Source organism: Bison bison, unplaced genomic scaffold, assembly GCF_000754665.1.
Source record: "Bison bison bison isolate TAMUID 2011002044 unplaced genomic scaffold, Bison_UMD1.0 scf7180017864491, whole genome shotgun sequence".
NCBI lineage: Eukaryota > Metazoa > Chordata > Mammalia > Artiodactyla > Bovidae > Bison > Bison bison.
Genome location: NW_011495050.1, coordinates 21,814,356 through 21,834,746, shown reverse-complemented (window position 1 = coordinate 21,834,746; position 20,391 = coordinate 21,814,356). Strand labels below are relative to the sequence as shown.

The 20,391-nt window shown below is 39.5% G+C and overlaps 1 protein-coding gene across 1 annotated transcript in view; it reads left to right on the top strand.

Annotated features, from left to right (window-relative positions):
* SPAG1 (sperm associated antigen 1) overlaps nt 1–20,391 on the top strand; it is an 87,183-nt gene that overhangs the window by 39,255 nt on the left and 27,537 nt on the right. Inside the window, exon 11 of the mRNA XM_010863556.1 lies at nt 18,334–18,469. Within this exon, the coding sequence (XP_010861858.1) occupies nt 18,334–18,469 (136 nt within the window). The remainder of the gene's footprint in view (nt 1–18,333; nt 18,470–20,391) is intronic.

The window sequence follows — 20,391 nt, the reverse complement described above, 5'->3', positions numbered from 1 at the left end:
GAAAGTGAAAAAAGTTGGCTTAAAGCTCAACATTCAGAAAACTAAGATCATGGCATCTGGTCCCATCACTTCATGGCAAATAGATGGGGAAACAATGAAAACAGTGACAGACTTTGCTTTTGGGGCTCCAAAATCACTGCAGATGGTGACTGCAGCCATGAAATTAAAAGATGCTTGCTCCTTGGAAGAAAAGTTATGACCAACCTAGACAGCATATTAAAAAGCAGAGGCATTACTTTGCCAACAAAGGTCTGTCTAGTCAAAGCTATGGTTTTCCCAGTAGTCATGTATGGATGTGAGAGTTGGACTATAAAGAAAGCTGAGTGCCAAAGATCTGATGCTTTTGATCTGTGGTGTTGGAGAAGACTCTTGAGAGTCCCTTGGACTGCAAGGAGATTCAACCAGTCCATCCTACAGGAAATAAGTCCTGAATATTCATTGGAAGGACTGATGCTGAAGCTGAAACTCCAATACTTTGGCCACCTGATTTGAAGAAGTGACTCATTGGAAAAGACCCTGATGCTGGGAAAGATTGAAGGTGAGAGGAGAAGGGGATGACAGAGGATGAGATGGTTCAATGGCATCACTGACTTGATGGACATGAGTTTGAGTAAGCTCCGGGAGTTGGTGATGGACAGGGAAGCCTGGTGTGCTGCAGTCCATGGGGTCGCAAAGAGTCGGACGTGAATGAGTGACTGAACTGAACTGAACTAAGAAGCATATGAGAGTTCTAGCTGCTTCACATTCTTGCCAGCATTTGGCATTTTATGTTTAAAAATATTTTTAGCCATTTGCTTAGGTGTATGGTGGTTTCTCATTGTGGTTCTAATTTGCATTTTGTTGTGGTTGTTGTTTAGTTACTAAGTCGTGTCTGACTGTTTTGCAACTCCATGGGCTCCTCTGTCCGTGGGACTTCCTAGGCAAGAATACTGGAGTGGGTTGCCATTTCCTTCTCCAGGGGATCTTCCCTACCCAGGGATTGAATCCACGTCTCCTGCATTGGCAGGTGGCTTCTTTGCCACGGAGCCACCAGGGAAGCCCTACCCAGGGTTTGGTATTACTTAATTGCCTTTTCCCTTGCTAAATGTTAATATTTTCTTTCTTCCTCACTTGTAAGGAATTTTGTACTGTATATTAGCAATTCTTAATATTATTATATGTGATTTTCAGTTTTGTTCAACTCTGATGTGGAACTTTCAAAATCTGGTTAGTTTTGGGTAACAGTTTTCCTACCTAATTCTGTGAACTATGGTTCTATTGTCAATTTATTTTCAAAACTTTTGCAGTGTTATCTGAATCTGTCCCACTTGTGTACCACCCCATGACCACCTGGGGTCTGGGCAATGGTTTCCCCTGTAAAATCACTTCTCAAAAATTTTGGTAGAATGTTTGAAGTTACATTTATGCATATGGATCCCCTGGCAGGCACGCTCATTTCAGATACAATTATAAAATTGTTTTTTTAAGTTCCCTCCTCTCTGTGATTCTTCCCTACTCTTTGTGGCTCTCAGAGGTTTTTCTTCCTCTTCCTCTGGCTAGAAAACAACAATTTAATTCTACTGTACACATCCCATGACTATGCGCCTCTAGGACTGAGCAGCAAGAGGAAAGAAAAAGAATGGGGATATCCTAGGGAGCAGTTTCTCTGACCAGCATAAGAGTTCCTCTCCCCCGAGGTTTTAAGTATCTACTTGATTGCCGCTGCCTCTGCACTTGCTAATGCACTGTTTGGGCACTGGGACTGGAGAGAAAGGAAAAACAAAACAAATGGAATAGGGAATTTCCCCATAGGGGCTAAGTATCTTTTTTTTGTTGTTGTTTTAAAAGATAAATAATAGAGGGCATCTCCTAAAGCTATTTCCTTCCATACCCAGCAGACTGTTCTGGGTTTTAAACTGCCATTGATCCAGGATAGGAAATATCAAAGAAAAGAAAATGGAGAAACTGACTGCTGTTTGGGGGGTATTTCCAATTCTAGTTCCACCCCTCATCAGCCTGCTACCGTTTTATTTTCAGTGTCCTCATATAACTGCTCCATGAATTCTGTCCAAGGTTGTTAGTTGTATTCAGTGTGAGACACAGGGTGGAGTTTATTTACTCCATATTGACAGGAATCACACTTCCCATTACTTTTTTTGACCAATTAGCACCCATGAAGAACTATGAAAGTGCTTTACATATAGTTTTTCACTTAATCCTCAAGGAAGCGATTAATTATCCATACTTAAAGTATTTGCCTGTAATGCAGGAGACACGGGTTTGATGCCTGGGTCGGGAAGATCCCCTGGAGAAGGAAGTGGCAACCCACCCCAGTGTTCCTGCCTGGAGAATCCCATGGACAGAGGAGCCTGGTGGGCTACAGTCCATGGGGTTGCAAAGAGTTGGACACGACTGAGCGACTAACACACACATAGAGATTAGGAAATGGAAGCTTAGAAAGGTTGTTTGCCACATTTGCACAGATTGTAAGTCACGTGGATAGAATATGGCTTCAAATGTGTGAGATTCCAAAGTCTGTCTCTTCAAGATGGTTGTTAGATGCCAACTAAGGCCCAGGGACTCCAGCAGTGCCTTTGGGCGGCGTGTTGACTGATGCCTAGTGCCCGGTGAAGGTTTGTGTGCTCCGTGAGAACCAATGGTGGGAGAACTAGGGCACCCGGCATGTCACCTGGCCACGTGGAGCAGCTGAAGGGCATGTCCCTGCTACTTAGGGCCTGACAAAACGTGGTTCACTGGAGAAGGGAATGGCAAACCACTTCAGTATTCTTGCCTCGAGAACCCCATGAACACAATGAAAAGGCAAAAAGATATGACACTGGAAGATGAGCCCTCCAGGTGGTTAGGTGTCCAATACACTACTGGGGAGAAACAGCTCCAGAAAGAATGGAGAGGCTGGGATCAAGCGAAAATATCACTCAGTTGTGGATGTGTCTGGTGGTGAAAGTAAAGTCCAGTACTGTAAAGAATGTTGTGTAGGAACCTGGAACGTGAGATCCATGAATCAAGGTAAATTGGGTGTCGTCAAGCAGGAGATAGCAAGAGTGAACACTGACATTTTAGGTATCAGTGAACTAAAATGGATGGGAATGGGCAAATTTAATTCAGATGACCACTGTATCTACTACCATGGGCAAGAATCCCTTAGAAGAAATGGCATAGCCCTCAAAGTCAACTAAAGAGTCTGAAATACAGTACTAGGATGCAGTCTCAGAAATGACAGAATGATCTCTGTTCACCTCTAAGGCAAACCATTCAACATTACAATAATCCAAATCTATGTCCCAATCACTGATGCCAAAGAAGCTGAAGTTGACTGGTTATATGAAGACCTATAAGACCTTCCAGAACACCAAAAAAAAAAAAAAAAAAAAGATGTCCTTTTCATCATAGGGGGCTGGAATGCAAAAGTAGAAAGTCAGGTGATACCTGGAGTAACAGGCAAGTTTAGCCTTGGAGTACAAAATGAGGCAGGGCAAAGGCTAACAGAGTTTTGCCAACAGAATGCACTGGTCATAGCAGACACCCTCTTCCAGCCACAAAAGAGACAACTCTACACATGGACATCACCAAATGGTCAATACTGAAATCAGATTGATTATATTCTTTGTACCTGAAGATGGGAAAGCTCTATACAGTCAGCAAAAACAAGACCTGGAACTGACTGTGGCTCACATCATGAACTCTTTGCCAAATTCAGACTTAAAGAAAGTAGGGAAAACCACTGGACCATTCAGGTATGCCCTTAATCAAATCCCTTTTGATTATGTGGTGGAAGTGATGGATAGACTCAAGGGATTAGTGCCTGAAGAACTATCAATGGAGGTTTGTAACACTGTACAGGAGGTAGTGACCAAAACCATCCCCAAGAAAAAGAAATGCAGGAAGGCTAAGTGGTTGTCTGAGGAGGCCTTCCAAGTAATTGAGAAAAGAAGAGAAGTGCAAGGCAAAGGAGAAAGGGAAAGATATACCCAACTGAATGCTGAGTTCCAGAAAATAGCAAGGAAAGATAAGAAAGCTTTCTTAAGCGAACAATGCAAAGAAATAGAGGAAAACAATAGAATAGGAAAAACTAAAGATCTCTTCAAGAAGATTGGAGATACCAAGGGAACATTTCATGTAAAGATGGGCACAATAAAGGACAGAAACAGCAAGGCCCTAACAGAAGGAGACGAGATTAAGAAGAGGTGGCAAGAATACACAGAACTAGACAAAAAAGGTGTTAATGACCCAGATAACCATGATGGTGTGGTCACCCACCTAGAGCCAGACATCCTGGAGTGTAAAGTCAAGTGGGCCTTAGGAAGCATTACTACGAACAAAGCTAGTGGAGGTGATGGAATTCCAGCTGAGCTATTTCAAATCCTAAAAGATGATTCTGTGAAAGTGCTGCACTCAATATGCCAGCAAATTTGGAAAACTCAACAATGTTCTAGGACCGGAAAAGGTCAGTTTTCATTCCAATCCCAAACAAAGGCAATGCCAAAGAATATTCAAATTACCAATAATTGCACTCATTTCACATGCTAGCAAGATTATGCTTAAAATCCTTCCAGCTAGGCTTCGGCAGTACGTGAACTGAGAACTTTCAGATGTTCAAGCTGTATTTAGAAAAGGCAGAGGAACCAGAGATCAAATTGCCAACATCTATTGGATTATAGAAAAAGCAAGGGAATTCCAGAAAAACATCTGCTTCGTTGACTACGCAAAAGCCTTTGACTGTGTGGATCACAGCAAACTGGAAAATTCTGAAAGAGATGGGAATACCAGACCACTTTACCTGTCTCCTGAGAAACCTGTATGCGGGACAAGAAGCAACAGTTAGTAGCCGACATGGAACAATGGACTGGTTCAAAATTGGGAAAGGAGTACGTCAAGGCTATATATTGTCATCCTGCTTATTTAACTTATATGCAGAGTACAACAGCAAAATGCCAGGCTGGATGACTCAAAGCTGGAACCAAGATTGCTGGGAGAAATATCAACAACCTCAGATATTCAAATGATACCACCCTAATGGCAGAAAACTTAGAGGAACTAAAAAGCCTCTTGATGAAGGTGAAAGAAGAGAGTGAAAAAGCTGGCTTAAAACTCAACATTCAGAAAACAAAGATCATGGCATCCATTCCTATCACTTGGCAAATAGATGGGGAAAAAGTAGAAACAGTGACAGATTTTGGTGTTTTTTTTGCCTCCAAAATCACTGCAGAGGGTAACTGTAGCCACGAAATTAAAAGATGCTTGCTCCTTGGAAGAAAAGCTTGTCACAAACCCAGAGAGCATATTAAAAACCAGAGACATTACTTTGCTGACGAAAGTCCATATAGTCAAAGGTATAGTTTTTCCAATAGTCATGTACAGATGTGAGAATTGGACCATAAGAAGGCTGAATGCCAAAGAGTTGATGCTTTCAAATTGTGGTGCTGGAGAAGACTCTTGAGCGTTCCTTGGACAGCATGGAGATCAAACCAGTCAGTCCTAAAGGAAATCAGTCCTGTATGTTCATTGGAAGGACTGATGCTGAAGCTGAAGCTGCAATACTTTGGCTACCCGATGCAAGGAGCCGACTCATTAGAAAAAGACCCTGATGCTGGGAAAGATTGAGGGCCGATGAAGAAGGGGGAGAAAGAAGATGAGATGATTGGAGGGCATCACCAACTCAATGGACATGAGTTTGAGCAAACTCTGGGAGACAGTGAAGTACAGGGAAGCCTGGCCTGCTGCAGTTCACGGGGTTGCAAAGAGTCAGACATGACTTAGCGAATGAACAACAACAGCAAGAAAGTATAGGTTCCATAAAACCCAGGCTGAACATCACCGGGCTGTCCTGTGAAAGAAACAGGTAGGATTTGGTGTTTATCCACTCTTGTGCTGATGCTGTACCAAGAACTCTTATCAGAGTTTGAACATATGTTGAGAAACAAGTGAGTTAAGGACTAATATTGATTTTGATTTAAAAAATGGGCAGAGGAACTGAATAGACATTTTCCCAAAGAAGACCTTCATTTGGCCAACAAGTACATGAAAAGGTGCTCAGTATCATTAATCATCAGGGAAATGGAAAGCCAAACCACAATGAAAACCTCACTCTGTGTGAATGGCCATCATCAAGAAGACAAGAGATCACAAGTGTCAGCAAGGATATGGAGAAAAGGGAACTCGTGTACACTGTTGGACTATAACCACTATGGAAAAGAGTATGGTGGTTCCTCAAAATATTAAAAATAGAACTATTTTCAAATTTTTAAGTAAAAAAATTAAAAATTACATTTTAACTAAAAAAATTTAAATATGATTCAGCCATCTCACTTCTGGGTATATGTCCAAAAGAAATGAAATCACTGTCTTGAAGAGATATCCATTGTTTATTGCAGTATTATTCCCAATAGCCAAGACATGGAAACAATCTTAGTATCTACCAACAGATGAATAAGTACAGAAAGTGTGTGAAACAGACACAGACACAGATACACACACACACTCAAAAGGAATATTATCCTGCCATAATATAAAGGAAAATCCTGCCATTTTTAACAACGTGGGTGGAACTTGAGGATACTATGCTAAGTGAGGCAAGTCAAAGAAAGATAAATATTGTATGATCTCACTTATGTGTGGAATCTTAAAAAAGCCAAATTCATAATAATAGAGACTAGAATGGTGGTTGCCAGGTGCTGAGGGTTGGAGGTATTGGGAGAAGTTGGTCAAAGGGTATAAGCTTCCAGTTATAAGATGAGTAAGTTCTGGGGATTCATATACAGCATGATGTCTATAGTTAACAATACCATATTATATACTTGAAAGTTGCTAAGAAAGTAGATCTTAAATATTCTTATTACAAAAAATATAGTAGTTTTGCAAGGTGAAGGATGTGTTAAGTAACCCTATTGTGGTGATCATTTTGCAATATATATATGTGTATCACGGAGAAGGCAATGGCACCCCACTCCAGTACTCTTGCCTGGAAAATCCATGGACAGAGGAGCCTGGTAGGCTGTGGTCCATGGAGTCGCTAAAAGTCGGACACAACTGAGCAACTTCACTTTCACTTTTTACTTTCATGCATTGGAGAAGGAAATGGCAACCCATTCCGGTGTGCTAAAAGTCGGACACAACTGAGCAACTTCACTTTCACTTTTTACTTTCATGCATTGGAGAAGGAAATGGCAACCCATTCCGGTGTTCTTGCTTGGAGAATCCCAGGGACGGGGTAGCCTGGTGGGCTGCCGTCTATGGGGTCGCACAGAGTCGGACACACTGAAGCGACTTAGCAGCAGCAGCAGCAGCATGTATGTATCAAATCACCACACTGTACAACTTAAACTTATACAATGTTTTGTGTCAATTGCATCTCAAAATACTAAAATGCCTTCTTCACAATTAGAGATAAACAAGAGAGGGCTAATCAAAAAATCTGTAATACACATGGTGGTGGTTTAGTTGCTGAGTCATGTCCAACTCTCATTACTCCATGGACAGTAGCCAGCCAGGCTCCTCTGTCCATGGGATTCGCCAGGCAAGAGTACTGGAGTGGGTAGCCGTTCCCTTCTCCAGGGGATCTTCCCAACCCAGGAATCGAAACTGGGTCTCCTGTATTGCCGGCAGATTCTTTACCAACTGAAGTACACGGGAAGCCCGTAACACACATGGTTCCATGATTAAAAATCTGAGTCAGGATCGTTGTAGTGTAATATCGCTTATCAGATTGATATGTTTCTGTCTGAGTTAGGTGGTTATCCCTAAGGCAAGTCCCATAGAGTAGCAGTATTCAGATCTCCAAGCAATCAGAGCTTTAAGAGGACCATTTCTGATCCTGGCATTCCTGGCCCTCCATAATCATTTGTAGATTAGGGAATGCATACAAATACACAAGATTCAGAGAACAAAAATGTCTTATAGGAAGGATAGAAAATTTTAAATTCCCCTTTCTCAGGAAAGCAAATCAGGATTAGGTAGATTAACCTTAATTCACAGCTCAAAGAAACGACTGCAGTTTTTTGCTGGATTCCTCCCCCACCACCCCCATTCTCCTTATGCATGTGTCTGTATGAATTTTTTTTACTGTTAAGATTTAAGTGTGTATAAAATTTTAATGTATGTTTTCCTGTCAAGTCCTATATTTTGGGGTTTTTCTATATTCATAAAAAATCCCAAGATATATTTAAAAAAAAAAAAGATTAAGTAGATTAAATGGCTGGAAGCCCAGTAGCTTTGCTTTGAAGATGAAATAAGAACAATGGAACTATCTTATATTCATTTTTACCAAGTTCCATTGTTAGATAACATGGACAAAGAGGTCCTGAAGGCTTGGACAAGACAGGAGAAATCCAAGTTACTTTTAGGAAAATAATGTGAAAGCCCAGAGAGAGGTTATCAAGTTGGAATCTTTGCTGGTGGTTCCCCTCCCACCACATTCCAAGAAAGAACCCTCAGTCATTATGGGGTATGATGCAAGGAGCCCTAAATACCATGGGAAAATGCAGCAATTAGTGTGTTCTAACCTCAGGTGATAATGCTGCTCCCCTGTGGGCTCCACCTGGGTTGGCCAGGCCCAATTCATCCAGACTGAGGTACAACGTAACCAATGGGTTTAATTTAACAGCGGACAGCTACTGAGCACCTACTCTGTGTCAGGTACTGAGATAAGACAATTGATAGGCTTTCTTCACCTGTCCTTCTAAGGACTCCCAAAGCTGATTGGTTCTGGGATTTGAATTCCTGGGCTTTCTTGGAAGCTTCCCTATTTTCATTTTCTTTCTCTAGTAGAGGGGGTGTCCCAGTGGTAAAGAATCTGCCTGCCAATGCAGGAGACGCATGTTTGATCCTTGAGATGGGACGATCCCTTGGAGAAGAAAATGGTGACCCACTCCAGCATTTTTGCCTGGAGAATCCCATGGACAGAGGAGCCTGGAGAGCTACAATCCATGGGGCCGCAGAATCAGACATGACTGAGCACGCACACAAGTCCCTAGGAGAGAGCATTTAGAAGTGGCCATCAGAGGAAAGTAGCATCTAGACTCCCTGGTAGTGTTGTTGCTTGTTCCCTGCTTAAAAATGAAATATAAGAAAATTAAAGTCATTAACAAACAGAAGAATAAAATATAAATATTTTTCTTGTCCTAGAATTGTTGGAATCAGGAGGGTGTCAAGGTGGAGATTTCAAAGAGTTAAAAGGCACAAAATCATAAAGAAAAAGAATTATTTTGATTATGTAAAAATTAAAAATTATATGATAGATACCATAAAAATATTAAAAGGCAAATGACAAAATAAGAGAAGCACAAGGGGTTAATGACATTAAATATGAAGAACTTTTACAAAGCAATAAAACCAAGTTAAAGAGCCTAGAACCAAAATGAACAAAGCATATGTGTGTGTGTGTGTGTGTGTGTGTGTGTGTGTGTGTGTGCGCGCGCGCGCGCTCAGTCGCTCAGTCATGTCCAACTGTTTGTGACCCCATGGACTGCAGCCCGCCAGGCTCCTCTGTCCACAAAGCATATAAGTAGATAAATCACTATTCAAGAAATTAAATGATCAATACATTTTGTATTGCTAATAAAAAGATGAAAATTAGATTCTTTTTTCCTCTCCCATCCAATTAACCAGGATAGAAAAAAAAGTATTCTTTGTTGTCAAGGGTAAGATAAAATTATTTTATCTTACCCTTAAAACAAGGGTAAGATAAAATTTATATCTCAATTTTTTTTAAAAAATTGAGATGTAATTCCTGTATCATAAAATTCACCTTTTACAAATTCACTGGATTTTAGTGTACTCACAAGGTTGTACACAGAGAAGGCAATGGCACCCCACTCCAGTACTCTTGCCTGGAAAATCCCATGGACGGGGGAGCCTGGTAGGCTGCAGTCCACGGGGTCGCTAAGAGTCAGACATGACTGAGTGACTTCACTTTCACTTTTCACTTTCATGCATTGGAGAAGGAAATGGCAACCCATCCAGTGTTCTTGCCTGGAGAATCCTGGGGACGGGGGAGCCTGGTGGGCTGCCGTCTATGGGGTCGCACAGAGTCGGACACAACTGAAGCTACTTAGCAGCAGCAGCAGCAGCAGCAAGGTTGTACAACCATCCCGATTGTCTAATTTTAAAACATTTTATCATCACAAAAAGAAATCCCATACCCATTAGCAATGAGTCCTGTCTCCCTTTCCCCCTGGCAACTACTAATCAACTTTCTGTCTCTATGGATTTGTCTGTCCTGAATATCTCATGTAATGGGATCATGCAATATGTGGCCTTTTGTGTCTGGCTTCTCTCACGATAGCATGATGTTTTCAGGGTTCATCCATGTTGCAATATGTATCAGTACTTCATGCTTTGTTTTTCCCCTTTCAGTTTTATTGAGATATAATTGACATCAGCACTGTATCAAGTTTAAGGTGTACAGCATAATGATTTGACACATAAACCATGAAATGATTAGCACAATAAGCTTAGAAAGCATCCATCATCATATGGTAATGAAATTTTTTAAATAGAAAATCTTATTCCTTATGATGAGAACTCTTAGAACTGTTGTTCTCTTAACAGCTTTCATATAAAACTGTTAATTATGTTTATCATGTTGCACATTACATCCCTAGTACTTATCTCATAACTGGACGTCTGACTGCCTTCATCCAGTTCCCCCTCCCCACGTTCCCCACCTCTGGTAACCACAGATCTGATCTTTTTTCTATTTAATGTGCATTTGTTTGTTTGGTTTTGAAGTATAATTGACCAACAACATGTTATACAACTTAATGAGTTCATCAGTCAGTTCAGTTCAGTTGCTCAGTCGTGTCCCACTCTTTGCGAGTTCATATCTCTATACATTTCAAAATGATCCCCACAGTAAGTCTAGCTATGATCTGTCACCATGTAAAGGTATTACATAATTGTTGACTATATTCCCCGTACTATACATTTCATAACTGTGACTCATTTATTTTTGCAACTGGAGTCTGCGTCTCTTAATCTTCCTCAGAAAACCTCCTCCCTTCAGCCCTTTTGCCTCCAGCAACCACCTGTATCTGTGACTGTTTTGTTATGTTTGTTCATTTGCTTTGTTTTTATATTCCACATGTAAGTGAAATCATACATTATTTGTTTTTCTCTGACTCATTTCACCTAGCATAATACCCTGTACATTTATCTATGTTGTCACAAATGACAAGATTTCATTTTTTATGACCAATATAATATTTCATTATAAATATATATATATATACACACACGCACACATGCTAAGTGTGTGCCAAGTCGCTTCAGTTTGTCCGACTCTTTGTGACCCTATGGACCATAGCCTGCCGGGCTCCTCTGTCCATGGGATTCTCCTGGCAAGAATACTGGAGTGTGTGTTTATATATAAATAAATTACATCTTCTTTATCCGTTCATCTATTACTGGGCACTTAGGTTGCTTCCATATCTTGGCTGTTGTAAATAACGCTGAGAGGTGTATTTATCTTTTCTGATTAGTGCTTTTGTTTTCTTCAGACAAATACCCAGCAGTGGAATTGTTAGTATGATAGTTCTATTTTCAATTTTTTGAGGAACTTCCGTACTGTTCTCCATACTTGCTATACCAATTCACATTTCTACCAAGAGTGCACAAGGATTACACTTTCTCCACATCTTTGCTAACACTTAATTGTTGTCGTTTTGATAATAGCCATTCTGACAGGTGTGAGCTGATAGATCATTGTTTTAATCTCTGATGATCAGTAGTGTTGAGCATCTTTTCATGTACCTATTGGCCATCTGTATGTTTTTTTAGGAAAAATGTTTATTCATATCCTATGTCCATTTTTAAACCAAGCTGTTTGTTTTTTTGCTATTGAGTTATATGAGTTGTTTATATATTTTGGATACTAACTCCTTATCAGATATATTGTTTACAAATATCTTCTTCCATTCAATAGGTGGCCTTTTCAGTTCTTCATAGTTTGCTGTGCAAAAGTTCTTTAGCTTGATGTAGTCCCATTTGTTTGTTTTTACTTTTATTTCCCTTGTCTGAGTAGACATATCCAAAAAAATATTACTAAGACCAATGTTTTAGTACTTCACTCCTTTTTATGGACAAATATTCCATTGCATGGATAATATCACATTTTCTTTTTTCATTAATCAGTTGATGGACATTTGGGTTTTTCTACTTTGTGGCTATTATAAATAATGCTTCTATAAACATTCATGTACAGGAATTTTTGGTTTGTGTCTGTGCATGTACATATGTTTATAATTTGGGGAGGTATAAATTTAAGAGTCAGAGAAGGCAATGGCACCCCACTCCAGTAGACTTATCTGGAGAATCCCATGGATGGAGGAGCCTGGTGGGCTACAGTCCATGGGGTCTCGAAGAGTCAGACACGACTGAGCGACTTCACTTTCACTTTTCACTTTCATGCATTGGAGAAGGAAATGGCAACCCAGTCCAGTGTTCTTGCCTGGAGAATCCCAGGGATGGGGGAGCCTGGTGGGCTGCCATCTATGGGGTCGCACAGAGTCGGACACAACTGAAGTGACTTAGCAGCAGCAGCAGCAGCAGCAGCAAACTTAAGAGTAGAATACTGGTTTATATGGAAACTGTATGTTTACCTTCTAAAGGAACTGCAAGACTGTTTTCCAAAGCAGCTACACCATTTTATATTCTCACTAGCAATATATAAAGATTCCAATTCCTCCACATTCTTTCAAACACCTGTTATAGTTCACCACTTTCAGTATAACCATCCCAAGGGGTGTAAAGTGTTAATTCCTTATGGTTTTGATTTGGATTTCCCTCAAAAAAGCTAAGATCATGACATTATCCCATCACTTCATGGCAAATAGATGGGGAAAAAGTGGAAACAGTGACAGGTACTATTTTGGGGGGGCTCCAGAATCACTGTGGACAGTGACTGCAGCCATGAAATTAAAAGACACCTGCTCCTTGGAAGAAAAGCTATGACAAACCTAGACAGGGTATTAAAAAGCAGAGATATCACTTTGCCGTCCATGGTCTGTATACTTAAAGCCATAGTTTTTCCAGTAGTCATGTACAGATGTGAGAGTTGGACCATAAAGAAGGCTAATCGCCAAAGAATTGATGCTTTCCAACTGTGGTGCTGGAGAAAACTTTTGACATGGACATGCTCTTGGACAGCGTGGAGATCAAACCAGTCAATTTGAAAGAAAATCAACCCTGAATATTCATTGGAAAGACTGATGCTGAAGCTGAAGCTCCAATACTTTGGCCACCTGATGGGAAGAGCCAACTTATTGGAAAAGACCTTGATGCTGGAAAAGATTGAGGGCAGGAGGAGAAGGGGACGACGGAGGATGAGATGGTCGGATGGCATCACCGACTCAGTGGACATGAGTTTGAGCAAACTCTAGGAGATAGTGAAAGACAGGGAAGCCTGGCATGCTGTGGTCCAAGGAGCCAAAAAGAGTCGGACATGACTTAGTGACTGAACAACAACAATGACTTATTATGTTGATCATTTTCCATGTGTTTATTAGCCATTTGTGTGTCTTCTTTGGAGAAATGTTTATTCAAGTCATTTGCCCATTTTGAAGGTTGTCTTTTTATTGTTTCACTTTAAGTGTTATTTATATATTCTGAATAATAGACCCTTATCAGATACTTGATTAGCATATTTCTTCCATTCCACAGGTTTTAAAACTTTCTTGATAATATCAGTTGAGGCACAAAAGTTTGGTGTCGTATACAAAAATCGACTGTTAAATCCAGGGTCATGTAGATTTACTCCTATGTTTTCTTCTAAGAGTTCTAGGGTTTTAGCTCTTATTTTTAGGTCATTGATTTATTTTGATTAATTCATATAAGAAGGAGTCCAACTTAGCTTTGGTTTTGGGGGGTTTTTGTTATTGTTTGACATGTAGAAATCTAGTTATCCTAACATCATTTGTTAAAAACAAAACAAAACAAAACTATTCTTTCCTTATTGAATGGATTTGGCATCTTTGTCAGAAGTTAGTTGGCCATACCCACACACTTATGGTCAATTAAGCTACAATAAAGAAAGCAAGAATATATAATGGAGAAAAAACAGTCTCTCCAATAAGTGGTACTGGGAAGACTAAACAGTTCCAAGTAAAAGAATGAAATTAGAACATTTTCTACCACCGTATACAAAAGTAAACTCAAAATGGATTAAAGACCTAAATCTAGGACCAGAAACCATAAAACTCCTGAAGAAAACTTAGGAAAAACATTCTTGGACATAAGTTGTATTTTCTTTGGGGGGTGGGGGGGTGGGGATCTGTCTCCTAAGTCAAAGGAAACAAAAGCAAAAACAAACAAATGGGACCTAATCGAACTAAAAAGTACAGCAAAGGAAATCACCAACAAAACAAAAAGACAATCTACTGAATGAGAGAATATATTTGCAAATGATATGATCAATAGAGATTAATATCCCACATATATAAACAGTGCTAACTTGCTCTGTCAAAACAAACCACTCAATTAGAAAATGGGCAGAACATCTGAATAGACATCTTTCCAAAGAAGATATATAAATAGCCAACAGGCACAGGAAAAGATGCTCAACATCATTAATCATCAGAGAAATACAAATCAAAACCACAGTGAGATATCACCTCACATCTGTCAGAATGGCTAGCATCAAAAAGACCACAAATAATAAATGTTGGCAAGGATGTGGAGAAATTGTAACCCTTGTGCACTGTTGGTGGGAACACAGATTGGTGCAGGCAGCCTGGAAAACAGCATGGCAGTTTCCCAATAAACTAAAGTAGAACTACCATATGATCCAGCAGCTCTACTCCAGGGTATATATTCAAATAAAACAAAAGCGCTAATTCGAAAAGATGCATGCACCCCAATGTTCATAGCAGCGTTATTTACAATAGCCAAGATATGCAAGCAGCCTGTGTCCATCGGCAGATGAATGGCTAAAGAAAATATGATATTCACACACACACAGGAATACTACTCCATCTTAAAAAAGAGTGAAATTTTGTCATTTGCAGCATCATGTGGATGAAGGGGATTACGCTTAGTGAAATAAGTCAGAGAAAGACAAATACTGTATGATAAAACTTATATGTGGAATCTAAAAAATAAAATAAGCTAGTGGATACAACAAAAAAGAAACAGACTCACAAAGAACAAACTAGTGGTTACCAGAGGGGAAAGGGAGGGGGAGGGGCATGCTGGGGGGGCAAATTAAGTGGTACAACTATTCTGTATAAAACAAATAAGCTACAAGGATTTATTATACAGCACAGGGAATATAGTCAATGTTTTATAATAACTATAAATAGAGTCTAACCTTTAAAAACTGCAAATCACTATTTTGTATACCTAAAACTTATATAATACTGTAAATCAAATATGCCACAAAAAAAAAACAAAAAAACCCCACCTGATTGATGGACTGACTGATGTGGTCAAAGCAGTGGTTTTCAGAGGTTTCATTGTACTATCACATTGATTTCCATTTGATAAAAATTAAAACATATGTTGGAGAAGGCAATGGCACCCCACTCCAGTACTCTTGCCTGGAAAACCCCATGGATGGAGGAGCCTGGTAGGCTGCAGACCATGGGGTCTCGAAGAGTTGGACACAACTGAGCGACTTCACTTTCACTTTTCCCTTTGATGCATTGGAGAAGGAAATGGCAACCCACTCCAGTGTTCTTGCCTGGAGAATCCCAGGGACACGGGAGCCTGGTGGGCCACTGTCTATGGGGTTGCACAGAGTCAGACATGACTGAAGCGACTTAGCAGCAGCAAAACATATGTTACCCTAAAAAAAATCACTTGGCCATAGATATGTGAGCTTATTTCTGAGCTCTCTATTTCATTGATCTACATGTCTATCGTTATATCAGTATCATACTGTTTTGATTACTGTAGCTTTCCATAAGTTTTTAAATCTGAAGTGTAAGTTGTTTGATTCTGTTCTTTTTCAAGATTGTTTTGGCTATTCTAGGCCTATTGAAATTCCATACAAAGTGAAGGATCAGCTTTTCCATTTCTGCCAAAAAAGTTATGTATTTTTGATAGGGATTATGTTGAATCTGTAGACTGCTTTGTATAGTATGGATATTTTAACAAAAGAAAGTATTCCTATCCATGATGAAGAGATATTTTTCCATTTAATGTCTTTCAGCAATATTTATCCCACAAGTCCCATTGCCTTGGTTAAAATTGCCTTAATATTTTACTTCTTTGAATACTATTGTAAATGGAATTGTTTTTGTAATTTCTTTTCAGAAGTTTTCACTGCTAGTTTATAAAAATAACAGATTTTTATATGTTGATCCAAGGAGAGATAAGAAAGCCTTCTTAAGTGAACAAGGCAAAGAAATAGAGGAAAACAGTAGAATGGGAAAGACTAGAGACCTCTTCAAGAAAATTAGAGATACCAAGGGAACATTTCTTGCAAAGATGGGCACCAAAAAGGACAGAAACAGTATGGACCTAACAGAAGCAGAGAATATTAAGAAGAGGTGGCAAGAATACACAGAAGAACTGTACAAGAAAAGATTCTAATGACCTGGACAACCACAATGGTGTGATCACACACCCAGAGCCAGACGTCCTGGAGTGTGAAGTCAAGTGGGCCTTAGGAAGCATTGTTATGAATAAAGCTAGCGGAGGTGACAGAATTCCAGTTGAGCTTTTCCAAATCCTAAAAGACGATGCTGTGAATGTGCGGCACTCAAGTGCCAGCAAGTTTGGAAAACTCAGCAGCGGCAACAGGATTGGAAAAGGTCAGTTTTCATTCCAATCCCAAAGAAAGGCAATGCCAAAGAATGTTGAAATTACTGTACAGTTGCACTCATTTCACATACTAGCAAGATTATGCTCAAAATCCTTCAAGCTTGGCATTAGTAGTATGCGAACCAAGAATTTCCAGATGTTCAAGCTGGAAAAGGCAGAGGAACCAGAGATCAAATTGCCAAGATCCGTTGGATCATTGAAAAAGTAAGGGAATTCCAAAATATCTACTTCTGCTTCATTGACTATGCTAAAGCCTTTGACTATGTGGATCACAACAAAATGTGGAAAATTCTAAAACAGATGGGAATACCTGTCTCCTGAGAAACCTGTATACAGGTCAAGAAGCAATAGTTCGAACCGGACATGGAACAATGGATTTGTTTCAGAATTGGGAAAGGAGTACTATAAGGCTGTATATTGTCACCCTACTTATTTAATTTATATGCCGAGTACATCATGCAAAATGCTGGGCTGGATGAAGCTCAAGGTGGAATCAAGACTGCCTGGAGAAATAATAGTAACTTCAGATATGCAGATGACACCACCCTTATGGCAGAAAGTGAAGAGGAACTAAAGAGCCTCTTGATGAAGGTGAAAGAGGAGAGTGAAAAAGCTGGCTTGAAACTCAGCATTCAAAAAACGATTCTGGTTCATTTCAGAAAACTATCAGAAAACTCAACATTCAGAAAACTCCAGGGGATAGAGGACAGGGAAGCCTGGTGTGTTGTAGTCCATGGGGTGAAAAAGAGTCAAACACTACTGAGCGACTGAACAACAACTTGTACCCTGAAATTGCTGAATTTTCTTATTAACTCTGGTGGTTTGTGTGTGTGCATGTATTATGTAAATATAATCCTAAAGAATCTATCTGAAGATAATCATGTTATCTTTGAATAGAGATAGTTTTACTTTTTCCTTTCCAGTATGGACGTCTTTTCTTTCTTTTTTCTTGTCTCAACTGACCAGGTTACAACTTCCAGTATAATGTTGAGTAGCTACAGTGAAAACTATCTTCAGGGGAAAGCTTTTAGGGTTTCACTATTGAGTATGATCTTAGCTGTGAGTTTTTCATAAATGTACTTAATATACTTAATCATGTTGGAAGTTTTACTTCTTCATTTTTTGAGTTTTTTTTTTTTAATCATGAAAGAGTATTGGATTTTGTCAAGTTCCTTTTCAGTGTCAGCTATGGTTATATGGTTTTTCCCCCATGTTCTATTAATGGCAGGTATTGAATAGATTGATTTTTCTACTGTTGAAATACTCTTCCATTCCTGAGATAAATCCCATTGGTCAAGATGTATAATGCTTTTAATATGCTATTGGATTCAGTTTGCTAGTATTTCATTGAGAATTTTTGTATCTACCAGCTACCCTAAACCACCACAACACCCAAGGCTACTGAAGTCTTTGTGGTTTTTAGATCTGATGGTTTCCTTCAGTCTTTATGCGGTGAGAACTGTTGGTCATTCCTTCCTTTGACAGTTGTTAATCATTGACTCCCTTGTCCCGGAAATGCTCTTTCCTCTTGGTTTCTGAAGCAGTACACCTTCCCGTTTTTTTTCCTCTCATTTCTAGGTGATACTCCACTTCCACTGGCAATTCTGATCATCTTTTTAAGTGTTTTATTTCTCAGGAATCCTTTGGAAGATCTCAGTGACTCCCTCCACATCCACCAAACTTCAATGATTGTTTTTATGCTCGAAATTCCCAAGTCAGTGTCTTCCAGATAAGGCCTCCTCTGATCTATGTTTGGAGCCATCTTCTGAACGACTCCTCTGGAATGTGTTCCAGGGAGCTAAATAGCCCCCAGGACTCACAGGTCTTTCGTGTTTGGGCCTCTGCTTACCTGTGCAGGAAAATTTCAGGGGCATTTCAATCTTAAGGAAAGAGGTACAGCGTTCATTTCATTTCCTCTGGATCCTGAGTCCCAGTTATGTTGTTTCTAGATCTTCATGCTTGATCGAATTCCTTAGTCTTTTCCTTGTGTCTCTCTTTCTTCATTTGTAATGTGGGGATGATACTTGGTATGAAGACTAATGATAATGAAGAATGATTATGTAAGTAAAGGTCCTGACTCATAGTAAGTTTTAAATAAATAGCAGCAATTTAGTAACAGTATTGGTCAGACATGATGACACACAAGGGAACCGAAAACAACACTAGCTGCTCATCATTTCTGCTGACACTGATTTATGCTTCCGTCCATTTTTATTCTGGGTGGAACCTGAGCAGCAAATACCAGATGAAGAGTACTAGAGCTTTGCTGTAATAATTCTACTGGGTTCAATCTAGGGGTTTATCACTATTACAAGATCATCTTTTGTTTTAATAATTAAGCCTCTTTTGGTCAGTGATCCAAAATTGAATGTCATTCTGCTGTATAGAAAACTCTATTAATTAGTGTGCTTTTTATACACTCATTTTGCCTTTTCATACTGTTCATGGGGTTCTCAAGGCAAGAATACTGAAGTGGTTTGCCATTCCCTTCTCCAATGGACCACATTCTGTCAGCCCTCTCCACCATGACCCGTCTGTCCTGGGTGGCCCCACACGGCATGGCTTAGTTTCATTGAATTAGACAGGCTGTGGTCCATGTGATCAGATAGGCTAGCTTTCTGTGATTATGGTTTCAGTGTGTCTGCCCTCTGATGCCCTCTCACAAGGCAAAATGATAGGATACTGAAAGAGGAACTCCCCAGGTCGGTAGGTGCCCAATATGCTATGAGATGGCTGGATGGCATCACCAACTCGATGGACATGAGTTTGAGTAGACTCCGGGAGTTGGTGATGGACAGGGAGGCCTGGTGTGCTGCGATTCATGGGGTGGCAAAGAGTCGGACGCGACTGAGCGACTGAACTGAACTGATAAACTCATTGCTTGCCTTAAGGTGACCATCACCTATCCACTGATTTTCATTTATGTACTTGTGGCTTTCTATTTCATCTGTGTTTCAGATTCTGGCTTTAACATTCATGAAACAATGGGAAATACATTCATTAAAAATTACATGAGAATTTATTACAAGAGAAAGTTGGGAAGTCTCTGCAGTTAGTGCTTTGAAATGATGAATTGCTTTGTTTTAAATATTTAGACACCCATCAATGAAATATTTGTTATTTTCATAGTTAAAAATCAGTTCAATAATCAATTATTAAAGCTCTGATAAATACTTGAAATCTTTCAATCAAGATCAGAGGAATTTTTAACTTGGAGTAAGGTATTGTAATGGAAATTTTACTGACTTTTTAAGGTTCCTTTTAAAAACTAGGTGTCTGTTTTATGTGAGTTCTTTGCTAAAATCATTTTTAAATGCCTTAAAAATCACTTGGACTTGATAATTTTTAAAAAATTGATAATTTTTTGATTATTTGAAATAATTTGAAAAAATTATCTTCTCCCAGTTCTTTAACAGAAGGAAAGGGTACCCTAACTTGGGAGTGCAGTTGTATTCAAGTCTTAGTAACTTCATTCATTCATTTGTAAATTGTTAGGCGGAAAAAAAGTACAAATTTTGTAAGGTCTACCTCGACACGTACGCTGTGATGAAGGGAATGATGTTTGAAATGCCGGTTTTCACATCCCAAGCTCTTCGGCGTTCGAAGAGTTAAAGCTTGACTTGAGTTAAAGAGTTA